The sequence below is a fragment of the Cercospora kikuchii genome (genome assembly GCF_019650295.1).
Source record: "Cercospora kikuchii DNA, contig_00003, whole genome shotgun sequence".
Classification (NCBI taxonomy): Eukaryota; Fungi; Ascomycota; class Dothideomycetes; order Mycosphaerellales; family Mycosphaerellaceae; genus Cercospora; species Cercospora kikuchii.
This window is the reverse complement of record NW_025408584.1, coordinates 2588755-2614284: the sequence shown is the minus strand read 5'-3', so window position 1 is coordinate 2614284 and position 25530 is coordinate 2588755. Positions and strand designations below refer to the sequence as shown.

The following is a 25530-nucleotide window of genomic DNA, read 5'->3' as shown; positions in this document are numbered from 1 at the left end:
GCAGAAAACGCCGAGTCGCGGCGAATACCGATTGACGGCTTCCAAAAAGCTCGTCGCCGAGGAGGGTCCCATTGCTAACTGCTACTGCGTCGTCTACCTATAGGCAGCTGGACAAGACTGAGTGAACCACCAAGGCGTATTGTATTCGCCTTCATGATCCTCGAAGATTTCAGGCGACTGTATGAAATTGACAGGACGAAGCGACGCAAGAAGTGGGACTTGGAGTGTGCGCGAACCTGGCAGACACCTGCGGCATCAGGTTGAACCCCACCTGCACGATTTCTCGTGCACGACTGTATTGCTTTCCGCGGTCATTATGGGGCAGATGCATCTGGTCGCTCTACAAACCAGTGGGAGTTTCGTGAAGATTCTGGAGTGTCATATACAGCCGCAAGCCAGATACTCCATCCAATCAGGTCCGAAATGGTCTAGTGGCTAGGATTTGTCGCTCTCATTCATTCAATGAACGAGTACCCGACAAGGCCGGGGTTCAATTCCCCGTTTCGGTTGGTCCTCTCCCATCTATCAGTCATTGCAACAACAACTAATAGTTCTCAGGAAACATGTGTGTAAGCACGAATATCTTTTTTGCTTCGTTCACCCGCCTGTGCCCGATTCGATTCACTTTTTGTCGCATCGACCTGCTATTTGCGAGCTTAGCACCTGACCTCCAACCTACTCTGGTCCATCGTTGTTTAATATCATAGTCGTACTTATTCGACAATTTGTGACTCTCTGGACTAACGCCATTTCCTCATTATTTGTTTGCCTGTCTACCCAGCATTCTCTGCTTGTCCGCTCTGTCAAGTTACATTTCGCCTTTGCTATCAACAGGTAGTCCTGTTTAATCGAACAACATTTGACTACATGTCAAAAATGGGGGCTCTGTCTACATCATGTTTGACCATAGAGTTCAAGATGCATCGTCCAAGGCGCGTCTATTGTATCAAGAGGCGCGACGAGACGCATACTACCAATCAGCATTGCTCAATGTCTGCTCATGGCTAGCCTCCCAGCACACTAGAGTCCCCCAGCTGCTTGTAGTAATTCAAGAGATCCGACGATGAAGTAGCATTGTATATCAGTCGAGTAGTCAGGTCCACTTGTAAGTAATCTGTACCCAGGTACCGAATAGTGGTTCCAATCGGTACGGTTCTACATCTCGATCAATAATCGTCAGCGACACCCGCACCGAAACGCAAAGGTCATGAAGATGTTTGAAGCTTACACATTGTCCGCTTTGGCACTCTTGGAATTGCCCTGCCATCTAGTCCCGATGACCGAGCAGCTGGAGAAGACGTATAATACATCATAATTGACATCTGTAACCAATGCACCGCTGTATCCTGAGCTCGAAACAGAGTCGTACACTGCACTTCGATTGGTGTACAATGGAGTTGGGTCTCCGAATGTGGTGGCCCCTTCGTCCGTGTATTGAAATTCGGGTGCTAAGGTGACATCAACGAGCGCTGCGCCAGTTCCATTGCCCTGAGAATCGGTCTGGAAAATGGAAAACCAGCGTCGTGCGATGTTGGCGGCCTCGGGTTCTGACAGACAAGGCTCAGTCGCCGTAGGAGAAGTTGTGTATCCGAGGGCGAGAGGAAGCGCGATGAGTATCGAGAGGAGTTGCATTTTGGTCTTGGGAAAGCCTTCCTGAACACTGCTTCAATCCCGCGATGCGTTGCATCAGAACAACAGCTGCCGCGATCCGAGTAGTCATTATATGTTCTGAACAACGTCTTTGCGTTTCAACCTTTTGGTCTTTGCCCGACCATGGACTTCCCCTCAGGATCAGCATGGAAGAGGCTTGTTGTTGGGTCGATGCTTGACCGAAATAGGCAATAGAAACGGCAGCATTTTGAGTTTCCATTAGTGTGCACGACCTGCATGGACTCTGAAGTTAACGCTATCACTTCTGGTACATGCCCTTATCTCAATACCTATACGGTTCGGATAATCACGGCTCGTGGAAGCAGTAGTGAACTGGAGCGAAAGACTTTCGTCTCAAAACACCGTCCCCATCGTAATGAGCTTGAACAAGGGCGCTCATGGGCTGTGAAACGCGAAGAAAGAATGGATCTATCGGCTCAAAGCCTCTGCAGAACATCGAAACTCGTATTAATTATGGGTTCTTTCCTGTAGCTGGAGCGCAGTGCATCTTTCTTGTGGTCTCATATCAATTCAAATCACGTCGACCTCCTGAACCGCGCAGTGTCTTGGCCGCAGCATCCCCAAAGATGAACTTGAACGACATCATGAGCCGCGAGCCTCTGTTGACAGATTTATCAAGACATATGGAGACAAACTCGGAGTGTGTTTGTCTTTGCGCATCAAGTCTCATAAGAACAATGGGCGTGTACGACGGAAAATTCTGCCCATTTCCACGAGCGACACGTTAAGCGTTCCGCATCACAGGCCGTGCGTGATTGGGGGTCCCTCATAAACTGCGAATGGTCAGGACATATGACTTCACACGCAGAAGGCGACACGTACCCTTTCGCGCCCAAAGCAAGTAATAAGCTGTGCTGAGGACGAAAAATCCGACAAACACAACACTGGCATAGTTCATGCTTGTTGCTGTAACCGGTAACGTCGTTGGCATCGAGAATAGTATCATCTGGAAGGCAATCCAGATGACCATAACTCCATTGACAAGCCAGCCGACGATAGGAGGAAACCGGAATCGAGCTGTCGATACAGCTTTTCGACCTTCGAGCATGCTCACGGCGACTGCCAGGGCATAAGCAGCTGCGAGTCCAATCACTCCCACAGAGGCGAATGCCGTAAAAGCACTCGTTGAGCCGAGATTGATCAGGCCTAGCAGCATTTGAACAACTGTCGTGAGTAGTAGAGCCATCACGGGCGTGTCGCCCAAGTCAAGTCTGGACCACAGACCAGAGAAAGGAATGGCATGGTCCCTGTGCGGCGAGCGTTAGCACCATAGCAGCGGAATGTAGACCTCGTACCCACCTTGCGAAAGCCCATGTGCAGCGCGATGCTGTAGTAGTGATGGAGACCGAGCAGAACACAGCAACTCCCAACACAAAGAACATGAGCCCAAGGCCGCCTCCGGGACTCCCCATCACATGATTGAAGATGTAGGGAAGGCCCTGGGCAGCCGGTGCGTTCAGTACATCCTCGAGCGGTGGCAGAGTGAAACAGATTGGCAGAATGAAAAAGAGTCCCATGATGGCAGAAAGAGGGACGCTCAGACACATAGCCTTGGGCAGCATCCGCTCGGGTTCGTGTACTTCTTCTGCCATGCTCGATATCATTCCCATCGCTGCATAAGTATATGCAGCAGGAAGCAGACCAATGGTAAAGCTCCAGGAGCCCCAGCCACTGAGCGTATTGTTGTAGTGCGCCAGTGCATACGCAGCGCTGTGTCGTCCCTCTTTCGCGGTCGCAGATAGCCCAATGAATACGACCATGATGCAGAGAAGATTCCAACCAGCCGCTATCGTATCGACGTATGGCAGGAACCGGTTGCCGAAGGCACAGATGCAGAAGACTGCAATGCAGATGGCGTAAAACATCAGAAGCAGCTGCCAGTCAGTTGCCGCCCAATCTGGATGATACATTGTGACAGTCCCAGCAATAAGTGAGGCGAATCCAAAATTGACTGACAAAGCAATGGTCCAGTTGCCCACGAGCCAGATCCAGCCTGTCATGAACGAGAGCGTCGTGCGCGCCCGACCAGCAGGCATCAATTGATGCACCCCTAAATGTCACATCAGAAGTCAGCAACGATCTGACACCGGAAGCATGAGACAGGCCCTTACAAAATTGTGGTCCGCCAGCGGTGGGAAATTTTGATGCGAGCTGTGTTGATGATAATGCATCAGTCACATAATCACAACCGAGCACAACTCCCGGCGTCGTAACACATACCTCTGCGAGACTCATTACCACAGCTTGATCGAGGACCGACACCATGATCCAGCCGATGAAGTACGGCAACTGGCCGCCTCCGATGATTGCAGAGTTCAGTGCGGTCCCTTCTCCGAATGGGACAGCGACTGTTGATGTGAAGAAGTATGTGTCAGCTGCTGCCCCGCACGATCAAACTGCAATTGAGAGGCTCACTGATGGCGATCGACTGGAAAAGAACAGCAGACAAAGTCCTGTTTCTCGTCAACACTGGCGTATAGCCCAGCGCGACGAGACCGGCATCCTCTTTCTCGACATGGTCGGCAGTCGTTTCGTTGTGCGAATACTGCACTCCAAGTATGCCTTCCTGCTTTCGATCATCGAGGCTGACGGAGGACGCTTCGTTTGTCGACATTGTTGAAGTGGTGAGTTGACAACGGGAGTGTGTCGATGCACCTCGCGAAAGACATATCAAGCCAGCTCTATTGAATAACACAATGGTCAGTGGAGTGTTATCTGCAGATCTTGTCCAGATGACTGCCGTTTCTGGCTAGCATGTGGCTGATGTGAAGGCGGGGGTCGCCACTGGGGAATGCATGTGGAGCCAGCCAGGCTTGGAGTAGCATGTATCTTGTGCAATGCGTTCGTCCAAAGCTAATGCAGGAGCCTGGAACTCTTTTTTGCCCGAGCACTGTCAATGTCACGCCATCAGAACAGGAAGACGTTTTGTGAAACTGATTTGAACATGTCCCACCAATGCAGTTCGATCTCCGGTCGACCCCAGATGTCTCTTAGCAGATCTGCCATCAGTACCAGATTTCCGAAGGCCAGGTACGAAGTTGATTTGGATAGAGAATCCGACACTGCCTTTCGATCCTGAGCGTATAAACAATGCGATCCGACAACTAGTAAAGGGAATATCAGACAATGGGTCATCATCCCGGGCAGTGGCTGATCGAGAAGCGTCGAAACTGCTTGTCGGACGACAAGTTGCACTGCGGCATCGTCTACGCTTCTACCTTGTAATGCGCGATACACATAAATGATCGCGCTTGTTTCATACAATGTGCAAAAAGAATCCCAGTGCGCGGAAAGCGTGAAGTCCGGGCCATGTGATCGTGCTGCCTGCCCAACCAGCGATACGAGGATATCTGGCACGCACCTCTCGGCCAGTCGGTATCCGACGTCTTCTGGTAAGTGGTCGTGAACGATGTTCCCAAGGAAAGCAATCTCCGAGTAGACTTTGAGAACCTTGAGGAAAGAGTCGCCGCAAGTTAACTTTCCCCACCATGCATGGACACCTGCAAACATGGACCACATCGTTGGCTCGAAGAATGGTTTATCGCCACTTAGCAAGGAGCGGACCAGATCGACTGTAGCAAACACGCTCAGAAGATGTGTCTGCAAGCCACCTGCCAGAAGCATCTGCGATGGAATGGTGTTCCACGTGGACAAGATTGATGAGCCTCCCTTGAGATGCGATTCCGAAGCATTGTTTTGGAGATCAGGTGCAATCATGCCGTCGAGGATACAGAACATGCAGACAACCTGGAAGAGTTGACGAGCTTCATCGACCGAGTCCACACCACACTCAATGCGACTGCGGAATTTCGTCAAAGCGACCTGTCGTGCCTGCTCTTGAGTCTGAACACCGGCGCCTGCTACACAACTCTTTTTGTTGGAGTATAGCAAGTGATGATGCGCTTGCGACACAGCCAGAATTGCCTCTATCAAGACAGGCTCGTGCATTAGCATCTCCTCGTCCAGCGAGATAAGTTGCTCCGACAACTGTAGTCTTGGCCATACAGCATTTCTGAAATAGAGGACCAACGATTGCGGAAGAAACGGCGACGGCACCGCAGGAGATGCTGGAAGCGTCGAAAGTTCTTCGGAGTCATCCACAGGGGATTCGCTCGTCGAGTGCAAAGCGTGTCCTTCCAGAGCAGCGCCCATGGACTTCAGCCGACCACGAAAGGCAGCACCTCCCACCCACTGCAGCTGCTTCTGCGAGTAGTCGCAAGCTCCTCCAACGAGTAAGCACTTTGTGCACGCTGGGCGTCTCAGGTCGCACTTCAGTCTCCGCTTCCGACAGGGCCAGCACGATCCGTCCACGACCCTCGGCCCCATTCTGCAGCTGTATCAAACGTTCCGGGCGTTTGGTCAAATTCCTGCCGTTGTTGGCATCGAGACTGTCGAAGTCATTTCATCTTGCCCTGTCGTCGAAGATCCGACCTGTTGCCGACTCCAGAAGTGGGGTAAGCACGCCTCGCGCGTCGTTTCGAGGCTTCTGATGGACGATCAGACAGGTGGAGATACGGCAAGCTTTCGACAAGCTCAAGCTCAGAGCTTCGACTTCGGCTGCCTTCCCGCATGCCGCAAATGGCAACGTCCTTGCCTAGCGCGATTCGTGTACTACGGGCCCGTAATCTCCAACTTATCACTGAGCTGCGATGCGATCCAAGAGTGTCAGACGCGACGATTCGAGGCGCATCCAAGTTCACGATGTCTTCCACAACAATCAGTCTGCCGAATGGCAGCACGTACGAACAGCCAATTGGCTTGTTCATCAACAATGAGTTCGTGCAAGGAACGGGCGACGAATTCGAAGTCGTAGATCCTGCCTGCGACAAGCCAATTCTGAGTGTGCGAGGTGCTTCGCCCAAAGATGTGGACACTGCAGTCGAAGCTGCCAGAGAGGCATTCGACAACGGACCTTGGTCAGATCTGACCCCAAAGGAGCGCTCTACAATCCTCTTCAAACTCGCATCCATCTTGGACCGCGAGAGGGAGCTCCTGGCTGCCATCGATGCTTACGATCTAGGAAAGCCGTACGAAGCTGCGCTCGCTGGGGATTTGGATGAGACTGTCAACGTCTTTGAGTATTATGCTGGCTGGGCTGACAAGATTGACGGCAAGCAGATCGATACCGCGCCAGACAAACTGTAAGCTGGAGACCGAACAACGCAAGAAGAGTAGATACTGATGCCTTCACAGTTGTTACACAATCCAAGAGCCACTGGGTGTGTGTGCTCAGATTATCCCGTGGAACTTCCCAATCATGATGCTTGCCTGGAAAGTTGCTCCAGCACTAGCCTGCGGGAATGTGGTGGTTTTGAAGCCAGCAGAACAGACTCCACTATCAGCCATGTACTTTGGCAACTTGGTGAAAGAGGCCGGGATCCCGAAAGGTGTCGTGAACATCATCCCAGGACTGGGCTCGGTCACTGGCAAAACTCTGGCAGAGCATGAGAAAGTGGACAAAATTGCCTTCACCGGCAGCACAGCCACAGGGAAGTCCATTATGCGATCTGCGGCCGCAAATCTGAAGAATGTCACTCTTGAGTGTGGCGGCAAATCTCCTCTAATCGTCTTCGAGGATGCTGAGATGGACAATGCCGTCCAATGGGCGCATACTGGAATTATGGACAACTCGGGCCAGGTTTGTACATCGACATCCAGAATCTACGTGCACGAAAGCCGGTATGAGGAATTTACAAAAGCCTTTGTGCAGCACACGGAGCGGATTGCAAAAGTCGGAGCGCCGTTTGAGGCTGGAGTCAACCACGGACCACAAGTCTCCCGAGCACAATTCGACAAGGTGCTTAATTATCTCGAACAAGGCAAGCAGGAAGGAGCCCGGGCGGTGACAGGAGGTGCGAAAATCGATCGGAATGGGTACTTCGTCCAGCCAACCGTCTTTGTCGATGTGAGCTATCCCTAACCCATGGGTTCGAGTACGGCTAATCTGTTGAAGGCTTCCGAAGATTCAACGATCATCCGCGAAGAGATATTCGGCCCAGTAGTGACGATCAGCAAATTCAAAGATGACGCTGATGCGGTTACGAAGGCGAACAACACTTCGTATGGACTCGCTGCAGCACTCTTCACCGAAAAGATCTCGCGAGCCCACAAGGTAGCGCGAAAGCTTAGAGCCGGCATGGTATGGATCAATTCGAGCGGAGACTCGCACTATGGGATTCCATTTGGGGGCTTCAAGTCTTCAGGCATTGGTCGAGAGCTTGGGTCGTACGCTCTAGATGCATACACGCAGACAAAGGCCGTGCATGTGAACCTCGCTTTCTGAGCTCTTAGGCCAGGCCATGGGACTGTTCCAAGCACAGAAAGCTAAAGACCGTTTCCCGCCATTGGTAGTGCGCGAAGATTCGCTCTACACGCTATGGAGTGCTGTCGAGTCTCCAGAGACCCTGAGCGTTGAGCTGCAATGTACAGCCTCTCGGACCAGTTTCACAATATGTTTGGAGCTTGATCGAGCTACTGTGGCTGCCAACAGCCTCGTTGGCTGTCTGGGTGCTGTCCCGGACCCAGCGTGATAGGACTGCATCCGAAGGAAATCATGCTTGCGTGTTCGTGCATGACAGCAAGGCCATCCCTTGCCCCATGTTATGTCGCTTCTTTGCAATACGCTTCGCTCGAGCTTTCCATCAAAAGATAGATGTACCGGATAGCACTTCCCCCCCCCCCCCCCCCCCCCCCCCCCCCAAATTGAATGAGCCACTCATCAGATGTTATGCCTCGAGCTCAAACTCACATCAGATCCTTGTATGCTATCAGCCTTCGGTGGGTGAGCATCTTTCGAGCAGGGTCAAGCGGACTGCAGGCTCATACATGGCCCATTTCCTGGCGAAAGTCATAGCGATGGGCTCTGCATCCGACAAATACGACGACCCTCAGGTGGAAGGAGTAAGCGGAAAATGCGGCATATTTCGTGCCACTGCCAGAGCCAGGTCATGCTCGTTGCTCGCGAAGATTATCTTCTCTTCCATGGTCCTATTCTTGAAGCATACTTGCAAGTATGACAGAAAGCGTCGTGACTGTGCGTGAGACATTTGAAGTTGTTGTCATTGCAGAACGCGTGTTGACGCGTAAAAGGAAGGAACGCGATTCTTCCGGACCTCGCCGAAAATCGCGGGCGATGATCATGTCAAGCCTCCACGATGCACAACGTGCTGATGTGCTTCACATCCTGCCACAGGTTTGCAAATGGCATCGAAGAATGATGGCTCTTGTCGTGCTTAGCTTCGTGGGCCAGACGTCACCGCTCTATCATTTCATCAAATGTAATACTCGTTGACAACGCTTTCAGACATCTCCAGTCTAGCATAAGGCTCGACCACAGACCGCGTTGCAAGTATTTTACCGCCAACGAGATCGTCTTGCGCGAAGTGGCACTGGCTCTCAATCATCCCTCTTCAGCCAAGGCTTACAAGCCTCGTAATGCTCTCTCAAACCCCCATCATACTTCATGATCCTCCCGAACAAGTCTCCCTCTTTATCCACAGTCTCCAAAAGTCTAAACGCACCAGCGAGGATAAAATCCGCAAAACTAGGCTCATCACCTCCCTGCACAAACCTGCCCTGGTTCTCCTCAAGCAAACCTTTGATAGCACCCAACTTCTGCTCTGCGTTCGTCCAAGCCTGCTCACCCGCCTGTTCACTCTTCGCAAGCTCAGTAAGTGGCATCCCGAAACGCTTCTCACGCGTCGTGTTGAAATACTCTGCACTCTTGGCATTGAGAATCATTTCTGGAACACGAGGGATAGCGATCGCCTGTAGTGAGGTCCACAGGTTCGCCACTGCTGTTTGGACGCGAGCGGCGTAGTCGTTGTTTGCGAACTTCAAGGAGGGCTCTGGGTAGAGACGTTCGAGCTCATGGGCGATTGCTAAGGAGTCCATGATGTACTTGTTTCCTGAAAGCTTGATTGCCGGAATAGAGTATTCGGTATTGGGGTTCACGCTGGGTGAGTTTGGTGGGATGCCAAAGGACTTAAGAGTGGGTGCTACGTCGGGGTATTCGATCCATTCGGTCTTGTAGGGAATGTTCTTGAAGTTGAGGGCGAGGCGGGCTGGAAATTTGGTTAATTGCTGGCATGCTGTACGTTGTTCATGTGGCAGTGCGACACCGACCTTTCCAAGGGTTCAAGCTCCAGCATTTGGGCGTGCCTCTGCTAGGCAGGTCATAGAGGATGATCTCGTCAGTGGACATTTGGGCGATGCGGGACTGATGCTCGTAGTCTGTCGTTTGTTGTATTGCAATGAACCGCTGCAGAATGCGATGTGGAAGCTTTAGAAGCGACACAGACAGCTCAAGAGAGCTCTTGCGCGCCCTTCTACACGCAGATAGCAGACTTGGCAGGCACGGGTGGGGCTTGTGCTACGAACGGGAAGGCGCAGAGAATGGACTTCATTATCTATAGAGGTATGGTCATGCAATACCGTAATGTACAAGTTAATGGCCGTGGCCACCCGGTTGTTATCTTACAAATCCTCTCCAGTCGCAACATTGTCAGGTGCGCTCGGAGGCTTTCGCAAGAATGCTTCCAACAGCACACCAGTCGCTACGCCAACATTCATGCTGTCGACACCGACAACTGGCACACTCTCGGCCCTGTGGCCGCCCTCGATAGACACGAAGTAGTCCGCACGATTGCGCAGATTCTGTCTCAATCCTTCGCCTTCCGCTCCGAGCATCAAAATACATGGGTGCTTCGCCAATGGACTGTCGGCAGAGACGCGGGACGTACTGAGGAATTGTCCAGAGAAGTCCGTCTTGCCAATGGGTGCCACTGCAGCATATACTTTCCATCGGTATTTGGAAGAGTCATGCACAAAATTCGAGGGTTGTGATACGGAGAGTAGTCGCATAGCTTCGCAAGCTCCAGCCGAGGCTTTTGCTAACACAGCAGATGACAAATTTGCGCAGGTATTGGTGGCGACCGCGACAGCATCAATGCCATAGAAATGACAGGTTCGGATGATGTTGCCCACGTTACCAGGATCAGTAATGCCATCGAGCATGACGATGAAAGGATGACGCCAGCCGCCGCTTAGAGCGTTGATGACTTTGGGGCTGCCATTGATCTTTGCGTCTTCGGCCGTCTGTGAGCTCAGTTCGATCGGGATCAAGCCTTTGCTAGACTCAGGTTTGCGAAGGCCAGTAACAGGCACTGCAGGTAATTTCGATGCCTCTAAGATGACCCCGTTGTGCGGGCGACCATCTGACATCTTGTCTAGCATCGCAGTCTTGAACTCATTGCGGAAGGGAATGCCTGCCTGTTTAGCAAGCGCTACCAGTTCGCTGCCTGGCTTGTCTCCAGACTCCGTGCCTTGGGCTCCAATGTCTGCATCAAAGATCTTGGGGTGAATGTATAATTTATACAGCTTGCGACGCTGTGCTTTGAGCGCCGCAAGGACGCTGTTGTAGCCATATAGGAACTCACTTGCTGCTGTCGTGTACGGTATTGAGACTGGAACCTCTTCCTCTTCATTGGCCGGTCGTTTTGTACGAACTGATCGACCCGTGCCTTGTGCTTCACGGCGATCGTGCCTAGAGTTATCTGGCTCCCGCACATCCCTGGTAGGTCTTGCATCCCTGGGCCTTGTTCGCACAGATGCAGTCTTGCCTACTGCCAGATCGATGATACCGTCTTTGGTCACGTAGATGACACTCTTTTCGCCATCAGGCATTTCTCCTGCCAAGAACGTTCCAGCTCTGGCTTTTTTGCGGAAAAGAGAGACAACAGCTTCTGCTGGTTCTTCTTCCTGAAATGTCCCTGAGGTGATATAAGAGTTCACTGTTTTGAGAGACGATCTGGCGTCCTGTATAAGCTCATCCACGCTATGGCTCTCTCCGGCTTCTTGCTGTTGCTGCAAGAAATGGATCTGACGACATGCATTCTTGATCGATCTCAATAGCCCTTCAGCAGGTTTCGGCTGTGCTCGAGAATTAGGCTGCCCTCGAAAGCCAAGATCGGATTCCGCTCTAGATCGTGATGCTTCGATCACAGAGAACTTTGTTGAATTTCCATCGAATGTGCTGGGCCGCACTGCTGCCATTTCAGCTCGCTCTCGTCGGCCAGGATTGGATGCTTGGCTTGGTCTGCGGCCACCGCGGTCTCGAGATGCAGAGACCGCCGGGCGGGCATCTCGAGGCGTGCCACTGCGGCCTGCATATGCATTTCGAGTTCCAGATTGATGTCCGGTGTAAGCACTCAGACGTCTGCGGTCCTCAGGTGGAGGCTTGGGAATTCGGGCGTCTCGGGCGTCTTGTGCTGAGGCTCGAGCTCTCGTAGACCAGTCTTTGCCTCCTCTGTACTCTCGGCCATCATCTTTCGTGGCCCGCAGACCGCGATTGATGGCAGAAGTAGTCGACACCCATGCTCGCTGTCTTGAAGTCTGTACAACCGGCAATCTGCGTAGAGAACAGACGCGCCTGCGAAGCAACAATGAAGACATGAATTGGATGTTGTGGTAGATCCCTACTTAGGAGAAAGGTTCAGTGCCCGCCGGCCGAAATTCGGCCCATGTCGCGAACCCTGGACGAACTTCTATCACGTCGCGTCCATGTTCGTGGTCTTACCACAGCACTTGCACGTCTTCTCGGCGCGTGCCATGTCGACATCTTTCAAAGTTTGGAATATGCCTTGAAGTCCAGAAGGCGACAACGTCGACATGTCGTTCCACTTCGACGCCCAAGCCGGCTCCGACGATGATAGCGACACGGCCGTCGATTTGGCCGACTGGAAGTTGGGCACAGGAACGCTCAAGGCTCCGCGTCCTGCCCCTCCACCGCCAGCTCCCGTCGCGCCCATGGTCGCAGGAAGGTCCACATCTGCTGCTGTCGTTCAAGTACGGGAAAGCTCGTCGTCAGAAGTGTTCAACGAAGAGTCCCCTCGGAAACGCCGCCGAACCACCACTTCGCCCTCGCCGCACCCGCCTTCCCTCGCTTTCAAACCAATAAATGCCCCTTCGCGTCGATCGTCCGGACGAAGTTCGATAAATCATGTGGACTCCGACAGATCTCCGGAGGCTGGTGCATTGTTTGTAGAGAACGAGACTCCGAAGCGCGCAAAGGGCAAAGGGAGAGCGTATGGATCTGGACGAACCGGAACTCCTTCAAAATTGGTCGTGGAGGTGTCAAGAAGAGAAGCCAGGAAAATCCGTGACTATGACGATTTGCGGCACGGTGCAGAACGCGTTCGTAAGATTCTGAGCGAACATTCCTATGAAGACGGAACGGTACTTTACAAGGTCCAGTTCGGCAACTTTTACGATGACTACGTAAGTCTGATGCACTTTCTATCTAACTTTCACGAGCGAGCTGGCACTGTGAATTCGCCTACCGCCTGGCTCATTGTCATGTGTGTGGCGACTTTCACATGTAAGCGCTCATCTTGCCTTCACTTGACATTTGCATAACCATAAAGGAGCCTGCTTTGTGTTCCTGAACCTCGACCTCGACATCAACATTCAATCCACCTACCGCAAGCGCCTTCTGACACACTGAGGATAGGTGCCTTTCAACGACCTGCTCGACTACGACAACGGTGAAGAGGCTATTGCAGAATTCAACGAGGTCGGCCCACCTGTTGAACAACCGGCACCAAGTCAGAGCAGCCCTCGCACGGTTCGGAACAGTCGCGGTGGCAGAATGTCTTCGTCGCGTCCGAATGCTGGCAAACGAAACAATGAGGGTTTCGTGAGCACCGTTGACAATGTGATCGACAGTGACGAGGAGCGTTCTGAGGATGAGACGCAAGCTTCTCGCCTACTTCGCGGCCGCAAGCGTAAACAACAAGATATCTCACAATACGTGGATACAGGCGAGCCGGAAGACGAAGACGAGGAAGATGATTACTCAGAAGATGAGCTGCAGCGTCCCACTCGCGCTGGACTTCGCAAATCTAGCCGATCTGTCAATGGCCGTAGTATGCGCACTCGCCATCAATCCACTGCAGTCAGCGAGGACGACGACGAAGACGACGACAGCGACAATCTCCTCGCGTCCGACCTGCCTGGGACACGTCGGCGCAAGCGTGGCCGTCCTGGACCACCAGCGAAGAAGGCTAAAATCGTTCGCGAAGGAGCTCGTCACAGTTCGCGGGCCACGAGACATGTCGGTGGCATGACCGAGGTTGAAGTTGACGACATCTACCGATCAGAGTCCGAGGAGCCTAAGCAGCCTTCCAAACCCAAGTCGATTGGTGTTCGTGAAGTCTTCAAGGATCTGCCACGGAACAACGAGTTCCGCATGCGACATTCGCAGTATTGCGATGTGTGCGGAGAAGGCTCGAATTTCGCGAAACTCATCTGCTGTCAAGGATGTTCTCTGGTATATCACAAGCAGTGCCTGGGTCACCGAACCAATCGCGAGCACTTGGTCACTAAAGTCGACGAGGACGACTTTGTCTTGCAGTGCCGTCGCTGCGTGGCTTTTCCCCGAAAGAAAGATCCAGCAGCTCCAGATCAGGGCAAATGTCAAGATTGCAGACAGCACGGTGCAGCATGTCGTCCATTCAGACCACGCAAGTCTGCAACTCAAGAACAGCGAGACCGCGAGGAGAACGATGGCGTGGATCCAATATACGATGTTCCACCGGAGAAGATCAATAACGTCGAGACCGTCATGTTCCGTTGCACGAATTGCTTCCGGGCGTATCACTACGAGCACCTGCCTTCTCGAGCCGACTATGACATGATGGAGCTGGAAGCCGATCCTGAGCAACGATTCCGCGAATACAGTCGAGACTGGAAGTGTAAAGACTGCGTAGAAATGCCCGCCAAGGTCTCAGGGCTCATTGCCTGGAAGCCTATAGATGAGGACCTCTACGACCCGGAGCGAGGTTTCGACGGACTCGAGGAAGAAGACAAGGTGTACTTGGTCCGCTGGGACGGCATGTCATATTTCCGGGCGAAATGGATGCCGGGCCCTTGGGTATGGGGTGTAACGCCTTACAACACACGCAAAGCATTCATGAAACGCGAAGACACTCAGCACCCAAAGATGCGCACTGAAGACGCTATACCAGAAGACTATCTGCGCACTGATATCGTCCTCGACGTCAAGTTCACCAGCATCGTGGACATTAGCACCCAAGAGATCGACAAGGCTCGCATACGGGAGGTTGACAAGGCGCTCATCAAGTACAAAGGTCTCACATACGAAGACGCAGTGTGGGAGACACCCCCGGGCCCAGACGATGGCGACAGATGGACTGATTTTGTGATTGCCTACAACGACTGGGTGGCTGGACGCTACGTACGACAACCGAAACTCAACGCGCTCAAAACACGGCTAGAGAAAGTCCGCAAGGAAGATTTTCGCACTCTTGAGAAGACTTCACAGCCCGAAACCCTCGAGGGCGGCAAGTTGATGGAGTATCAGATCCAGGGCATGAACTGGCTTTACTACAAGTGGTTCACCCAGAAGAACGCCATTCTGGCGGATGAGATGGGCCTTGGCAAGACGATTCAAATCATCGGCTTCCTTGCCACGTTGGTCCAAGAGCACAACTGCTACCCCTTCCTGGTAGTTGTGCCCAATTCAACCTGTCCGAACTGGCGACGAGAAATCAAGCGATGGGCACCAAGCCTGCGCGTGGTGGCCTTCTATGGCACGCGGGAGAGCAGAGATCTCGCCATGAAGCATGAACTCTATCCTGATGGCGCCAAAGATCTTCGGTGCCACGTTGTCGTCACCAGTTACGATGCCGCCGCGGACGACAACTGCCGAAAGTTCTTCAAGGGCGTGCAATGGCAAGGCCTCATTGTCGATGAGGGTCAGCGTCTCAAGAATGACAAGAATCAGCTCTACAGCGCACTAGGCGCGCTGAAATGTCCCTTTAAGGTTCTCCTTACCGGCACGCCACTACAGAACAATCAGCGCGAGCTGTTCAACCTACTCCATTTCTTAGACGACACGTTTGACGCTGCGGCTCTCGAAGAAGAGTTCGCTGAGCTTGATCAAGAGAAGATCGCCAAGCTGCACGACATGATCAAACCATTCTTTTTGCGGCGCACGAAGGCACAGGTGTTGACATTTCTGCCGCCCATGGCTCAAGTCATTGTCCCAGTCAGCATGAGTATTGTGCAGAAGAAGCTGTACCGAAGCATACTTGCAAAGAATCCCGACTTGATGAAGGCTATCTTCAGTGCCGACGCCAACCTGAAGCAAGGAGAGCGAGCAAGCTTGAGCAACATTCTCATGCAGTTGAGGAAGTGCTTGTGTCATCCATTCGTGTACAACAAGAGCATAGAAGATCGCCATGTGGATATGGCAGCTTCACATCGAAATTTGGTCGATGCAAGCTCAAAGCTCAAGTTACTGGAGCTCCTACTTCCGAAGCTCAAAGAACGCGGGCACCGAGTCCTTATCTTCAGTCAATTTCTCGAAATGCTTGACTGTGTCGAGGACTTTATGGACGGTATGCAATTGCGATACCAGCGCCTCGATGGTCAAATCAGCTCGCTCAACAAGCAAAAGCGAATCGACGAGTTCAATGCACCCGACTCGCCGTTATTCGCGTTCTTGCTCTCCACCCGTGCTGGCGGTGTGGGTATCAATCTGGCCACGGCAGATACCGTCATCATCCTCGATCCCGATTTCAATCCCCACCAGGACATTCAAGCACTGTCGCGTGCTCATCGAATTGGTCAGCAGAAGAAGGTCCTGTGCTTCCAAATAGTGACTCGTGCCAGTGCGGAAGAGCGCATCATGCAGATTGGTCGCAAGAAGCTTGCTCTCGATCATGTGCTCATTCAAGAAATGGACGCGGATGACGCTGAGCAAACTGATCTGGTGTCTGTTCTTCGACATGGCGCAAGTGAGTTGTTCGAAGATGATGGCGAGCAAGACATCGTATACGACTCAATGGCCGTTGACAGGCTGATCGACTGTTCGCACATGGAAGACACGAAGGCCGGCGAAGACAAGACCGCAGAAACCCAGTTCTCCTTTGCGCGTGTGTGGGCGAACGGCGACGCGACCCTACAGGATGCAGTCAATGAGGCTGAAGACTCGGTTCCAGATCCTGGTGTGTGGGCGAACATTCTCAAGGAACGCGAACGTATCGCTGCGGAGGAAGCGACCGCGAAAGCTGAAGCATTCGGGCGTGGACGTCGTGCTCGTGAGCGTATCGATTACGCTGGTGAGGGCGCTGATGCGGAAGCTGTGGACCTTACGCCCGTCAAGCGTCGCAAAAAGAAGGACACCGGAGGTGACAGCGATACCGATTTCCAGGCCGACGAAAGTGACGATGATGCTGATGAACCAGGTGAGGATATGGAGAACGGTGAGTTGCTGGACCTGGAAGCACCACGTACTAAACCCTCTGCAGGCAATATCTCAAAAGGTAAGACCCCTTTCAAAACCGCAAATTTGGCACCTAAAGCCGCTGCTACTCCATCGAAGGTGCAGTCAAAGGCTACTGTGAAGCCCAAGGCTGCATCTCAGAAACCAAACCCCGCTGCCAAGCAAGGCCAGAGGGCTTCTATCAGCAACTCAAGGGCAGCCAGAGCGCAATCGCAAAAGGTTGCTCGGGCGCCCAAGAAGCCAATGCTGAAGAAATCTGTGCCGAATGGTAAAGGCAGCCCCAATCCGTTGACACCGAATCAGACGCCAAAGAAGAGGTCTTTGCCTTCAACAGGCGAGAAGTCTTCCAAGGCCACGAAGACATCTGCTTCACCCATGAAGATGTCTGAACCTGAGGTCGTTGTCATCAGTGATGACGAGGTTATTCCTAACACTCCGAAATCACCCGTGAAAAACGCACAAAAGGAGAACATGAACTAAAACGATACGTCGCAGACTATCCCACATTCAAGCGTGTCATTGTACCTGCACCAAATGCCTCAAATTCTACGGATCCAACAGCAAATGCATTTGCAGCAACAAACGGAGAGTCCAGCATATCCGGCGAAAAGTCACAAAAAGTTGAGCCACCCGGGATCACATGCAAAGCGTGTGGCCGATATCATCTAGTCGGCAGCTGCCCACTCAAACTCGCTGGTGTGGAGTTCTGTAACCTGTGTGGCATGGCTCATTACGGCCATGCACGCGTTTGCCCACACATTCAGTCAGAAACACAGGTAAGTTTCGGCGTGGTTACGGGCTCGTTGTAAATTCTGACGAGGCGATAGGTCCGTGCCATGCTGGAAGCGCTCAAGTACTCTAATGAGCCAGAACATCTGGTCAATGAAGCGAGGCGCTACTTGCGAGGGCTGAAGGGAAATCTCGTGCAGCTCAAGAAGAAGAAAGAGGAACAGCAGCATGCGCAACGCGAGGCTGCTTTTGCAGCACAACAGACTCAGATGTACAATCAGGTCGGGTACAGTGTACCTTCTTGGGGTGGCTACTGAACGCCGTTGCAGAGCATCGAGCGCGACGCGAAGCGTCAAATCGGCTCGCGAGCTCACCGAGCATCAGCTTTAGATACCCTTTGATGCAGCCAAAGACTTGCTACGGCAGACTCAATTGCAACTTGAGTGCATCTTTCGCCACAATTTCCTCCCTCTTCGACTCCAATTCCTTGACATCCCATTTTGCATTCAACAACCTCCCACTAAGCCACTTCCTATCCTCCTTCGTCAACCACACACAAAAAGCCCCACAAAGATCCGAACTATCGGTCAAAAAGGGTCTGAACTCCTCCGGTACCGTCTCATCTGCCATCTCACTGAGCACCGATCCCGGATGCACTGCAAATGAGCTTAATCCCTGATCCGCATACTGCTCGTGAACGTGTTCCAACAACTTCAACTGCGCGCACTTCGACACGCAATATTGTGTATTCGCAATTGGGCCCCGCACAAGGATCGATGCGAGAGAGGAGACTCCGATAAAAAGCTTCGCGCCGTCTGAAGTGTTGAGTAATAACGGTATCAGAAATTTCGCACAGTAGAACGTTCCAATGTAGTTCACGTTCGTGGCATTGCGGAATGTCTCTGGATCTGTTTCTGTTATCCGCAATTTGACCGGTCCAGAATATCCGCTGTTGACGACCACTGCATCCAAACGGCCAAATCGAGAAAGTGCCTTTTCCGCGAGAGAGGACACAGAAGCTGAGGATGTGATATCGCAGGATATAATTTCGATCTCGACTTTGGGATCAAGGGCTTTGCAGGCTGCAGCAGTTTCTTCGAGACCTGGGAGACGTCGAGAGGCGAGGATGAGTGCTGTACAGCCTGCTTTGGCGTATGATGTGGCAACGCCTGCGCCAATGCCGCGAGACGCGCCCACGATGCAAACGACGAAGGGCTTCGGTAGGGTTACTGTAGAGGGGTCGATGTCTGCGTTTGGATGTGAGTGGGAAGTTTTGAAGGCTGCGCCGATGGATTTGGTGCCCCAATCTGCCATACTGATGCCTATTGGGATCTTGTTGAGAAACTGTTGTTCTGGTAGAAGAGTAAGGACGTGAGAAGAGACGTAGTGAAGTGGTCGCCCAAACACGAGCTAGTAATCAATGGAGCTAGTCTGTTTTGCCGCTCGTTGGCGATGGATATTCCTACGTCCATTTTGATGCACTGACGGGCGTAGTGCTCACAGAAAGTGCGATTCGCTAGAATTTCTAGTATGCATGAATTCAAATGGGACACCGCAAAGGGCGGTTGATTTTGAGATTGTGGAGCGAGCGACGAATTTAGCGAGCGGATTTTCGGAAATGTGAATGTACCATCGGGTAATCGCTAGGTAATATCACGGGCCGATGAGGCCTTTCACGACACGTTATCTACGACAGTGTTGCACTGGCCTGGATGCTAGCAGTAAACAATGCATCAAGCAGTAGTGACAATATCTGCAGCTACTTACTCTTGACGACCTATCCTGCTGGAGGTTCTTCAACATTAACGATATGAGTCACAGACTGACTATTCGACAATTTGGCACCCACAGTAGCCATGGTAAGTTGACTGCCTTCGTAACAGGGTGCAGACTGCTCAAGGATGAACCTGCATAGCGCGCAGCCATCAGTCGAACAGGTCTCCAGATACGCGAGCTGTCGTCACTCTCCGGTCTAGGCTCTCGTCCGTGTTTGTTGCATGTATACGCCCGGCATTCTGGTGATGCTTTACAGCGGGTACGAAGGTCTGCAGGAACCGATGCCTACTCGCAAGACAAGAACCGCTGACCATAGAACAGAAGTTCCGGTTTGCAAGAAGGACGGTGCACCTTACCTGGTTTCTTCGTAGCCACGACGCACATGTTGTCGCGAGTGATGGATTGAGCGATCTTGCTTCTCTCGCGATTCCACTTTGACAATTCCAGCGAATTGCGGCCCTTTTCCAACTTTGTGATAGACTGCTCTGACTTGCCGACTGCTGATGCTGCGCTAGCCGTGTGGATACGTCTTATACCTCGTGCTCGAACGCTATTAGTTTCTTCCTAGGATGCCTTCGTGTCAACAGAGCGCAGCAAGAGCTTTGGATTTTGCAGCTCAACCCATGATAAAGTCTTGGAATCGGTCTCGGTGCCGTCGTCGCTGAAGTCCTCCATCTCGAACTTGGTGTAAATGCGATTTCCTTTCTCGTCGTATTCCTTGGGGCGGCTCTGTCTGAGAATTAGGGTCCAAAGACCATCATCCGTCTTCGTTTCGAGCTTCGCAATCTGTGCTACAACCTTGGGTTCCCAACCCGTGGCGGCAGACACTGCAAGCTCCGAATATGTGATGTAGTCTCCGACCTTGGCGTCGGTCTCCACGAGACCGGGCAGCGAGGCGTGATCAGCCGGCAATGGAGGAAACTCGTCGTCCGAATTCTCCACTTCGTCGCCATTGTCCAGCAGCGCCCCTTCTTCCCAATACGAATCATCACCTTCCTGGTCGTCTTTTGGGTCATCGTAGTCCAGTGCATCTCCTCCACCGTTCTGATTGTATTTGTCATACGTCTCGATGAACTCACCATTGGTCTGTGCATTGGATTTTCGGGCTCTGGACCGCTTTCGCTGCTTTGCACTGAATTGGTACTGTGGGTCCCACCGTTGTTGGAAAGGAAAGGGCGGCTCGGAGAGCGTGACATTCTCATCTACGCACTCCACTGCAGTGAGGACGACTTTCGCCCGCCATGAATCCGGAGCTTCGTCAGCTTGAGGTGTCGTCTCTGTCACTACCTCAGCAGGAGCTGCAGCAGCGCCTGCGCGTGTGGGACGCGTAGATAGCTTCTTCTGAAGCGCGTCGCGCTCTTCCTGGGTCTTAGGCGTACGAAGGCCAAGTGAACCAAATACAAGACGGTTCATGCTTCTTGTATCCAAACGTGCGCGTTTTGATGCTGGGGATTGATCTGCATCAGTGTCTGCTTCTCGTTTGGTCTTCGCTTTCACTGGCGTCGTTTCCGCCGCCTGCTGTGCTTCCGTAATGATCTGCGTGCTGGCTGCGTCGCTGCTTGTCGCCTCATCCATGATGTCTTTGGCTGTCGAGACTGGACGACTTGAATGCTCCTCTGGCGGCTCATCATCTTCTCCAGAAGCCGGTACTGGGCTGGCAATGTCAACGCCGCCTGACGCGATCTGTTCGAGAAGTCTCTGCCGCCCAGACTCCATTTTGGCCTTCTGGCCAGCCAACGTGACGCTTTCGTCGTCCAGTCCTTTTTCTTTCTGCCAATTCTGCATATCCTGCAAAGTTGCGTTCTGTGGTAGCAAGCCCGCCTCCTTGAGGTGCTTGAGTCTTCTCGAGTCTCGCTTGCGATCGTTCCTCTCTTTCGTCCGCGACTTCCCCTGGTGTGGCAGGTTTTGTTGCTGTTCAGGCTGGGGCGCAGCGGTGCCGTTCGGTTTCGGTGCTGCCTTCGCGGTGCTCACTTTCACCTCTAAACCGTCCCAGGACGCCTCACTTTCGCTCTCACTGCTGCTGCTACTGCTATCACTGTCGCTGCTGTCATCACTCGAACTGGCACTACCATCCGAGCTGCTGTCTTCGGCGGATGAAATGCTGTCGCTGCTGTCGTCCGCGCCGTTCTCGTCGTCGTCTTCCTCACTGTCCTCTTCAACTTCTGCTTCCTCAAAGTCTCCATCGTCCTCCTCATCATCTTCCTCGTCATCACCCTCCAAACGCACCAGCGCCTGTGCATCCGCAACCTCATCCGCCTTCTGCCTCTTTCTCGCCGGGATATTAACTTCCGGACGTCTGGGTCTCTTCAACATAGGTCGTCCGAACGGCACACCGTCCAGCAGATGTCTGCCGTCCTCGCTGATTTGATCACGTCCACTCAAAGTCCTGGCCCGCAGCTCCGCAAACCCAAGCGGTTTGATCACGACCTCATCTTCGTCCTTGAAGGCCTGGCCTACCTCGGTGTAATGCGTAGCTTCGTAGCCAGCGACTAGGACGGTGTAATCCGAGATGTCCCAGGTAGTCGACTCCAGAGGGAAAAGAGCATTGATCGACTGGAGGAATTGCGAAATCGTTTGCGATTGTTGCGTTGGCGGTATCGCGTGCAGGACCTGCACCGGCGGCAGCTCGTTGCGCTCGATCCGCAGACGGAGACGCATGTCTGTGCTTTTTTGGGCGCCGGAGCGCGGAAATGTTGTTGGGGTCAATTGTGAAGCTGCAAGAAAGACGAGCGCGTAAAGTTGCTGAAGTGGAGAGCTCGCGTCTTTTACGCGGAAGGCTTCCGTTGAACGACCTCAGGCAGCTATCTTGAAGAGTGGCAGTGGCAGTGGCAGTGGCAGTGGCAGTGGCAGCAACGAGGAGAGACAATTCGGGTACAAGATCTAATTCTATATGACACTCTATACCAAGTCTACACATTATTGTACAGTGCAAGCCCAGCCACTGCTGTTCTCAGCTTCTTTCTCCAAATCACCAACCCTTTCCTCAATCCGCACTACTCCTTTCTCGTAGTCGTCTACAGCTACTCGGACATCTTCCACCTTGGTCTTCAATGCATCGACTTCGTACTCAAGCTTTGCGACCAGCGTCTCGATCTCTTTGTTCCCTTCTTCTAGGCGGTCTTTCTCTTCTCGGAGCATGCCTTCGGTGTGCGTCTGTAGCTCGCGAACATTCTGCTGGCGAGGCATATGCATCTGATCGAGAGCTTCTTGATCACGATCAATTTGGTCGAGAAACTTATGCATCTTTGTAAGTTGACTCTGAGTCCAGTCCACAGTTTGCGTTTGAAGCACTGTGATCAGAGCACGAAGCCTTTTGGACTCTTTCGCCATCTGCTGCTGCTCAGCCATCTGTGCTGCTGGAGATGCAAATGGTTCGTAATCGTCCCCATGAACAGATTCCCAAGTGAGGACGCTGTCCTCCGCCAAGCTAAAGCTCATTTGCCGGGGATAAGAATACTCGCTACGCGTCTGCAATTCAGTCGTCACATAGTGCGAGTATGAGACGGTCCGCTGCAGCAACTGAGACACGTCAAATGCAGTCTCTGGTCCTGTCGGCAGAGCCTCGTTCAATTCTACGCCGTTGTACACCGAGCCAGCAACTGAAGGAACATCGGCAGTATCGACTGTAGTGCTCGAGTTGTTTCTGTTCATATGCCGGTCGCTGTCGCCGACTGTCGAAGTTTTGCTCAAAGTAGTGTAGATCGGCGGTCGCAGGCTTTCTTGCGAGGCGACTTGAGTGCCAGACAGAAGTGATGTCGACCGGTTCCTGCCGGTTGGGTCTTCACTTTTGAGAGCAACATTCAGTCGACTGCTCTGATCGGCTGCAGCGTTGACAGAGAAATTCCGTGACGGATCCTTCTCGGAGGCATGTTGGCTATTAGGGCTGCTCACGGGGCTAGTGTGTGATCTTCCAACAGAGGGCCTTTTGCTAGGCTTGAGGTCTGCTGGTGAAGTGGGCACAGGCTCGTCTACTGAGGGCTTGGGTTTATGACTGCGAAATCCGACAACGTCCTTCACCTTGCTAAAGCCGCTCTTGGCATCGTGCTTGACGCTAGTCGCCCGCTTGAAAACCGATGGTTTCGCATCTTTGTCGCTTTCATCACCTTCGTCGATAGGAGAGGGTACTCGTGAGTCACCGTACTGTTCAAGTTCAGTCTCACGTCTCCGCGGCTCGCTCCCATCAACGGTGCTTTTGCGACCAGCTGTCCAGGTGAAACCGCCTTGCTCGTCCGCTTTGAAGACAAGCGATTTGCTGAATCCGGGTTGCTCCTGTGCATCATGTATGTTTCTTTCAGCTTCGTCGCTTACTTTACGTTTCTTCAATGGCTTGCCGAGCCATAGCCATTTGCAGCGATCGCTGTAAACAAGTTGCACGAAGCGATCTATGTCGACAGTCTCGATCTCGGCTATGCCTGCTCTGTCGCGACGTCCAATGCCATCTTGGATTAAATCTCCGCCTTTTCCACTCAATTCAGCCACTGTTGATTTGACAGCTCTGGGCATGGTCCACTGCACCTTGTCAGCCGCTTTTTGTGTCGCCTTGTGCAACCTGTCCATCGTTCGTCGATCCAGCCGACGCGTTCTCGGAAATCGCTGCTGCTTTTGGAAGGCGCTGATGGCTTTCTTCATGGCATCAACGTCGAATGGATCCTTGGGTACAGGAGCACCCATAGCATGCAGCCGGTTTCTTGCGCCCATAAACATACCCAGGAGCCCAGCAACAGTGGTCGGGCCCAGAATGCCGTCGTGCGGCTCGATATTATAATGATCACTTCCGAATTCGACCCACCAGTCACGTATTGCGCGCTCAGTCACATCGCACAGCAAGCCATCCGCATAATCAATCTCGAGCTTATCGAACAAAGTGAGTGCAGTCTGGCATAGTTTGATGATCTCAATGACCGATCTGTAGATGTCATTTTTCTCGCTGGTTCGATAGAGCTGGTGAAACTTGACGACTGTGGATGGCGCTGGCTGCGACAGTGATAGGCCAACACGTCCCGAACAGCCCAGTCTTTTCAAATCTTCGTTGACGAAGAAGTCGAATCTGTGCTTGCCCACGTCACCATCTGGCACGGGAATAACGGCCAGCGATGATGGAAACCCGGCGAGGCTAGTGACCATCAAGATTCCGAGTGGGGTTTCGCGGCGTCGTGCATGGTACTGGTTCAGTGCTTTGAAGTAGACCCGCAATCGAGGTGACCAGGTGGACTCGTCTACCGGCAGCCCTAGGACGCCAACCTTGACGACATGCGTAGGATCCCCAGTGAATGTTGTGATCATGTACGTGGGGTGCATGCGCGATGTCGTCCATTGCTCCACAATGTAGCACTCATAGCCTTGGAGGTCTGTTCGTCGTTCGATCAAGGTGGTCGACAGATCGGCTTCGAGATAGCGAAAGGCAACAGGATCAGTCAAGACAAAGCGTTGCTGTCCATTCTTGGCATCCTGCCTGTCGAGCCGGGTCGGCGTAAATGGCACAGGCGAAGTTGGGGTGCCATCTTGAGTGGCAGCGCTGAGTGAAGTCAACAGAGGTGCCGGCCTGTGCTTGACTCCTTCTTGATTGGGTTTGGTAGTCATGGCTGTTGGCTATGCCGCTGTGATACCACGAAGTCGTGTCACCAGGCGCTGCTCATGGCTGCGCGCATGAGGCCTTCTGCCCGGCCTCGCCACGTTCCAGGATGTCCAGGATACAGACTACGATTCTATAGTCAGGGATGTTTCGTGGAGCTTTCTGTCGGGACGAGTTGTATTGGTGTTGGGCGGGACATAACGACGTGCAGTCGGTGTTGCGGGTTCCAGGAGAGGTCAGCGTGCGCCCCGTCACGGGGCAGTTGTGCAGCAGCCGAAGCATGATGTGACCTGCCGTCCACTGCTCCATCTTCCTCTTCACCTTCCGCCGTGTCGCATGCTGCAAACATCGCCCAGTTAGCTGTGATCGCGATCGTGGACGATGTGCTCAGATCGCGAAACAACGTTCTAATTCTTCTTCGCAGCTGAACGAGATCGCCACTGATATCCATTCTCATCGCCGAAGCTTCCACCTC

The 25530-nt window shown here is 52.8% G+C and overlaps 10 protein-coding genes across 10 annotated transcripts; 2 read left to right on the top strand and 8 right to left on the bottom strand.

Moving 5' to 3' along the window:
* Positions 1–1004: 1004 nt before the first annotated feature.
* CKM354_000539900 (uncharacterized protein) lies at positions 1005–1632 on the bottom strand (the record flags this gene model as incomplete). Its single annotated transcript, XM_044800671.1, has 2 exons — positions 1005–1155; positions 1229–1632. 2 exons carry the CDS (start codon positions 1630–1632, stop codon positions 1005–1007), a joined length of 555 nt encoding a protein of 184 aa, XP_044656606.1.
* Positions 1633–2409: 777 nt separating this feature from the next.
* On the bottom strand, positions 2410–4285 carry CKM354_000539800 (uncharacterized protein; the record flags this gene model as incomplete). The annotated part of the gene is made up of 6 exons (XM_044800670.1): positions 2410–2444; positions 2494–2918; positions 2971–3721; positions 3783–3822; positions 3892–4019; positions 4087–4285. The coding sequence occupies 6 exons, from the start codon at positions 4283–4285 to the stop codon at positions 2410–2412; spliced, it is 1578 nt and encodes a 525-aa protein (XP_044656605.1).
* A 293-nt stretch (positions 4286–4578) lies between these two features.
* CKM354_000539700 (uncharacterized protein) lies at positions 4579–5997 on the bottom strand (the record flags this gene model as incomplete). The annotated part of the gene is made up of 1 exon (XM_044800669.1): positions 4579–5997. The coding sequence occupies one exon, from the start codon at positions 5995–5997 to the stop codon at positions 4579–4581; it is 1419 nt and encodes a 472-aa protein (XP_044656604.1).
* A 375-nt stretch (positions 5998–6372) lies between these two features.
* On the top strand, positions 6373–7954 carry CKM354_000539600 (uncharacterized protein; the record flags this gene model as incomplete). Its single annotated transcript, XM_044800668.1, has 3 exons — positions 6373–6812; positions 6865–7576; positions 7625–7954. The coding sequence occupies 3 exons, from the start codon at positions 6373–6375 to the stop codon at positions 7952–7954; spliced, it is 1482 nt and encodes a 493-aa protein (XP_044656603.1).
* Positions 7955–9066: 1112 nt separating this feature from the next.
* On the bottom strand, positions 9067–9874 carry CKM354_000539500 (uncharacterized protein; the record flags this gene model as incomplete). Its single annotated transcript, XM_044800667.1, has 2 exons — positions 9067–9734; positions 9796–9874. The coding sequence occupies 2 exons, from the start codon at positions 9872–9874 to the stop codon at positions 9067–9069; spliced, it is 747 nt and encodes a 248-aa protein (XP_044656602.1).
* Positions 9875–10146: 272 nt separating this feature from the next.
* Positions 10147–12123, bottom strand: CKM354_000539400 (uncharacterized protein; the record flags this gene model as incomplete). The annotated part of the gene is made up of 1 exon (XM_044800666.1): positions 10147–12123. The coding sequence occupies one exon, from the start codon at positions 12121–12123 to the stop codon at positions 10147–10149; it is 1977 nt and encodes a 658-aa protein (XP_044656601.1).
* A 216-nt stretch (positions 12124–12339) lies between these two features.
* On the top strand, positions 12340–18024 carry CKM354_000539300 (uncharacterized protein; the record flags this gene model as incomplete). The annotated part of the gene is made up of 5 exons (XM_044800665.1): positions 12340–12948; positions 13181–16958; positions 17004–17387; positions 17474–17754; positions 17806–18024. 5 exons carry the CDS (start codon positions 12340–12342, stop codon positions 18022–18024), a joined length of 5271 nt encoding a protein of 1756 aa, XP_044656600.1.
* A 100-nt stretch (positions 18025–18124) lies between these two features.
* On the bottom strand, positions 18125–19021 carry CKM354_000539200 (uncharacterized protein; the record flags this gene model as incomplete). The annotated part of the gene is made up of 1 exon (XM_044800664.1): positions 18125–19021. The coding sequence occupies one exon, from the start codon at positions 19019–19021 to the stop codon at positions 18125–18127; it is 897 nt and encodes a 298-aa protein (XP_044656599.1).
* A 1026-nt stretch (positions 19022–20047) lies between these two features.
* CKM354_000539100 (uncharacterized protein) lies at positions 20048–22141 on the bottom strand (the record flags this gene model as incomplete). The annotated part of the gene is made up of 1 exon (XM_044800663.1): positions 20048–22141. The coding sequence occupies one exon, from the start codon at positions 22139–22141 to the stop codon at positions 20048–20050; it is 2094 nt and encodes a 697-aa protein (XP_044656598.1).
* Positions 22142–22399: 258 nt separating this feature from the next.
* On the bottom strand, positions 22400–25063 carry CKM354_000539000 (uncharacterized protein; the record flags this gene model as incomplete). Its single annotated transcript, XM_044800662.1, has 1 exon — positions 22400–25063. One exon carries the CDS (start codon positions 25061–25063, stop codon positions 22400–22402), a length of 2664 nt encoding a protein of 887 aa, XP_044656597.1.
* Positions 25064–25530: the final 467 nt, after the last annotated feature.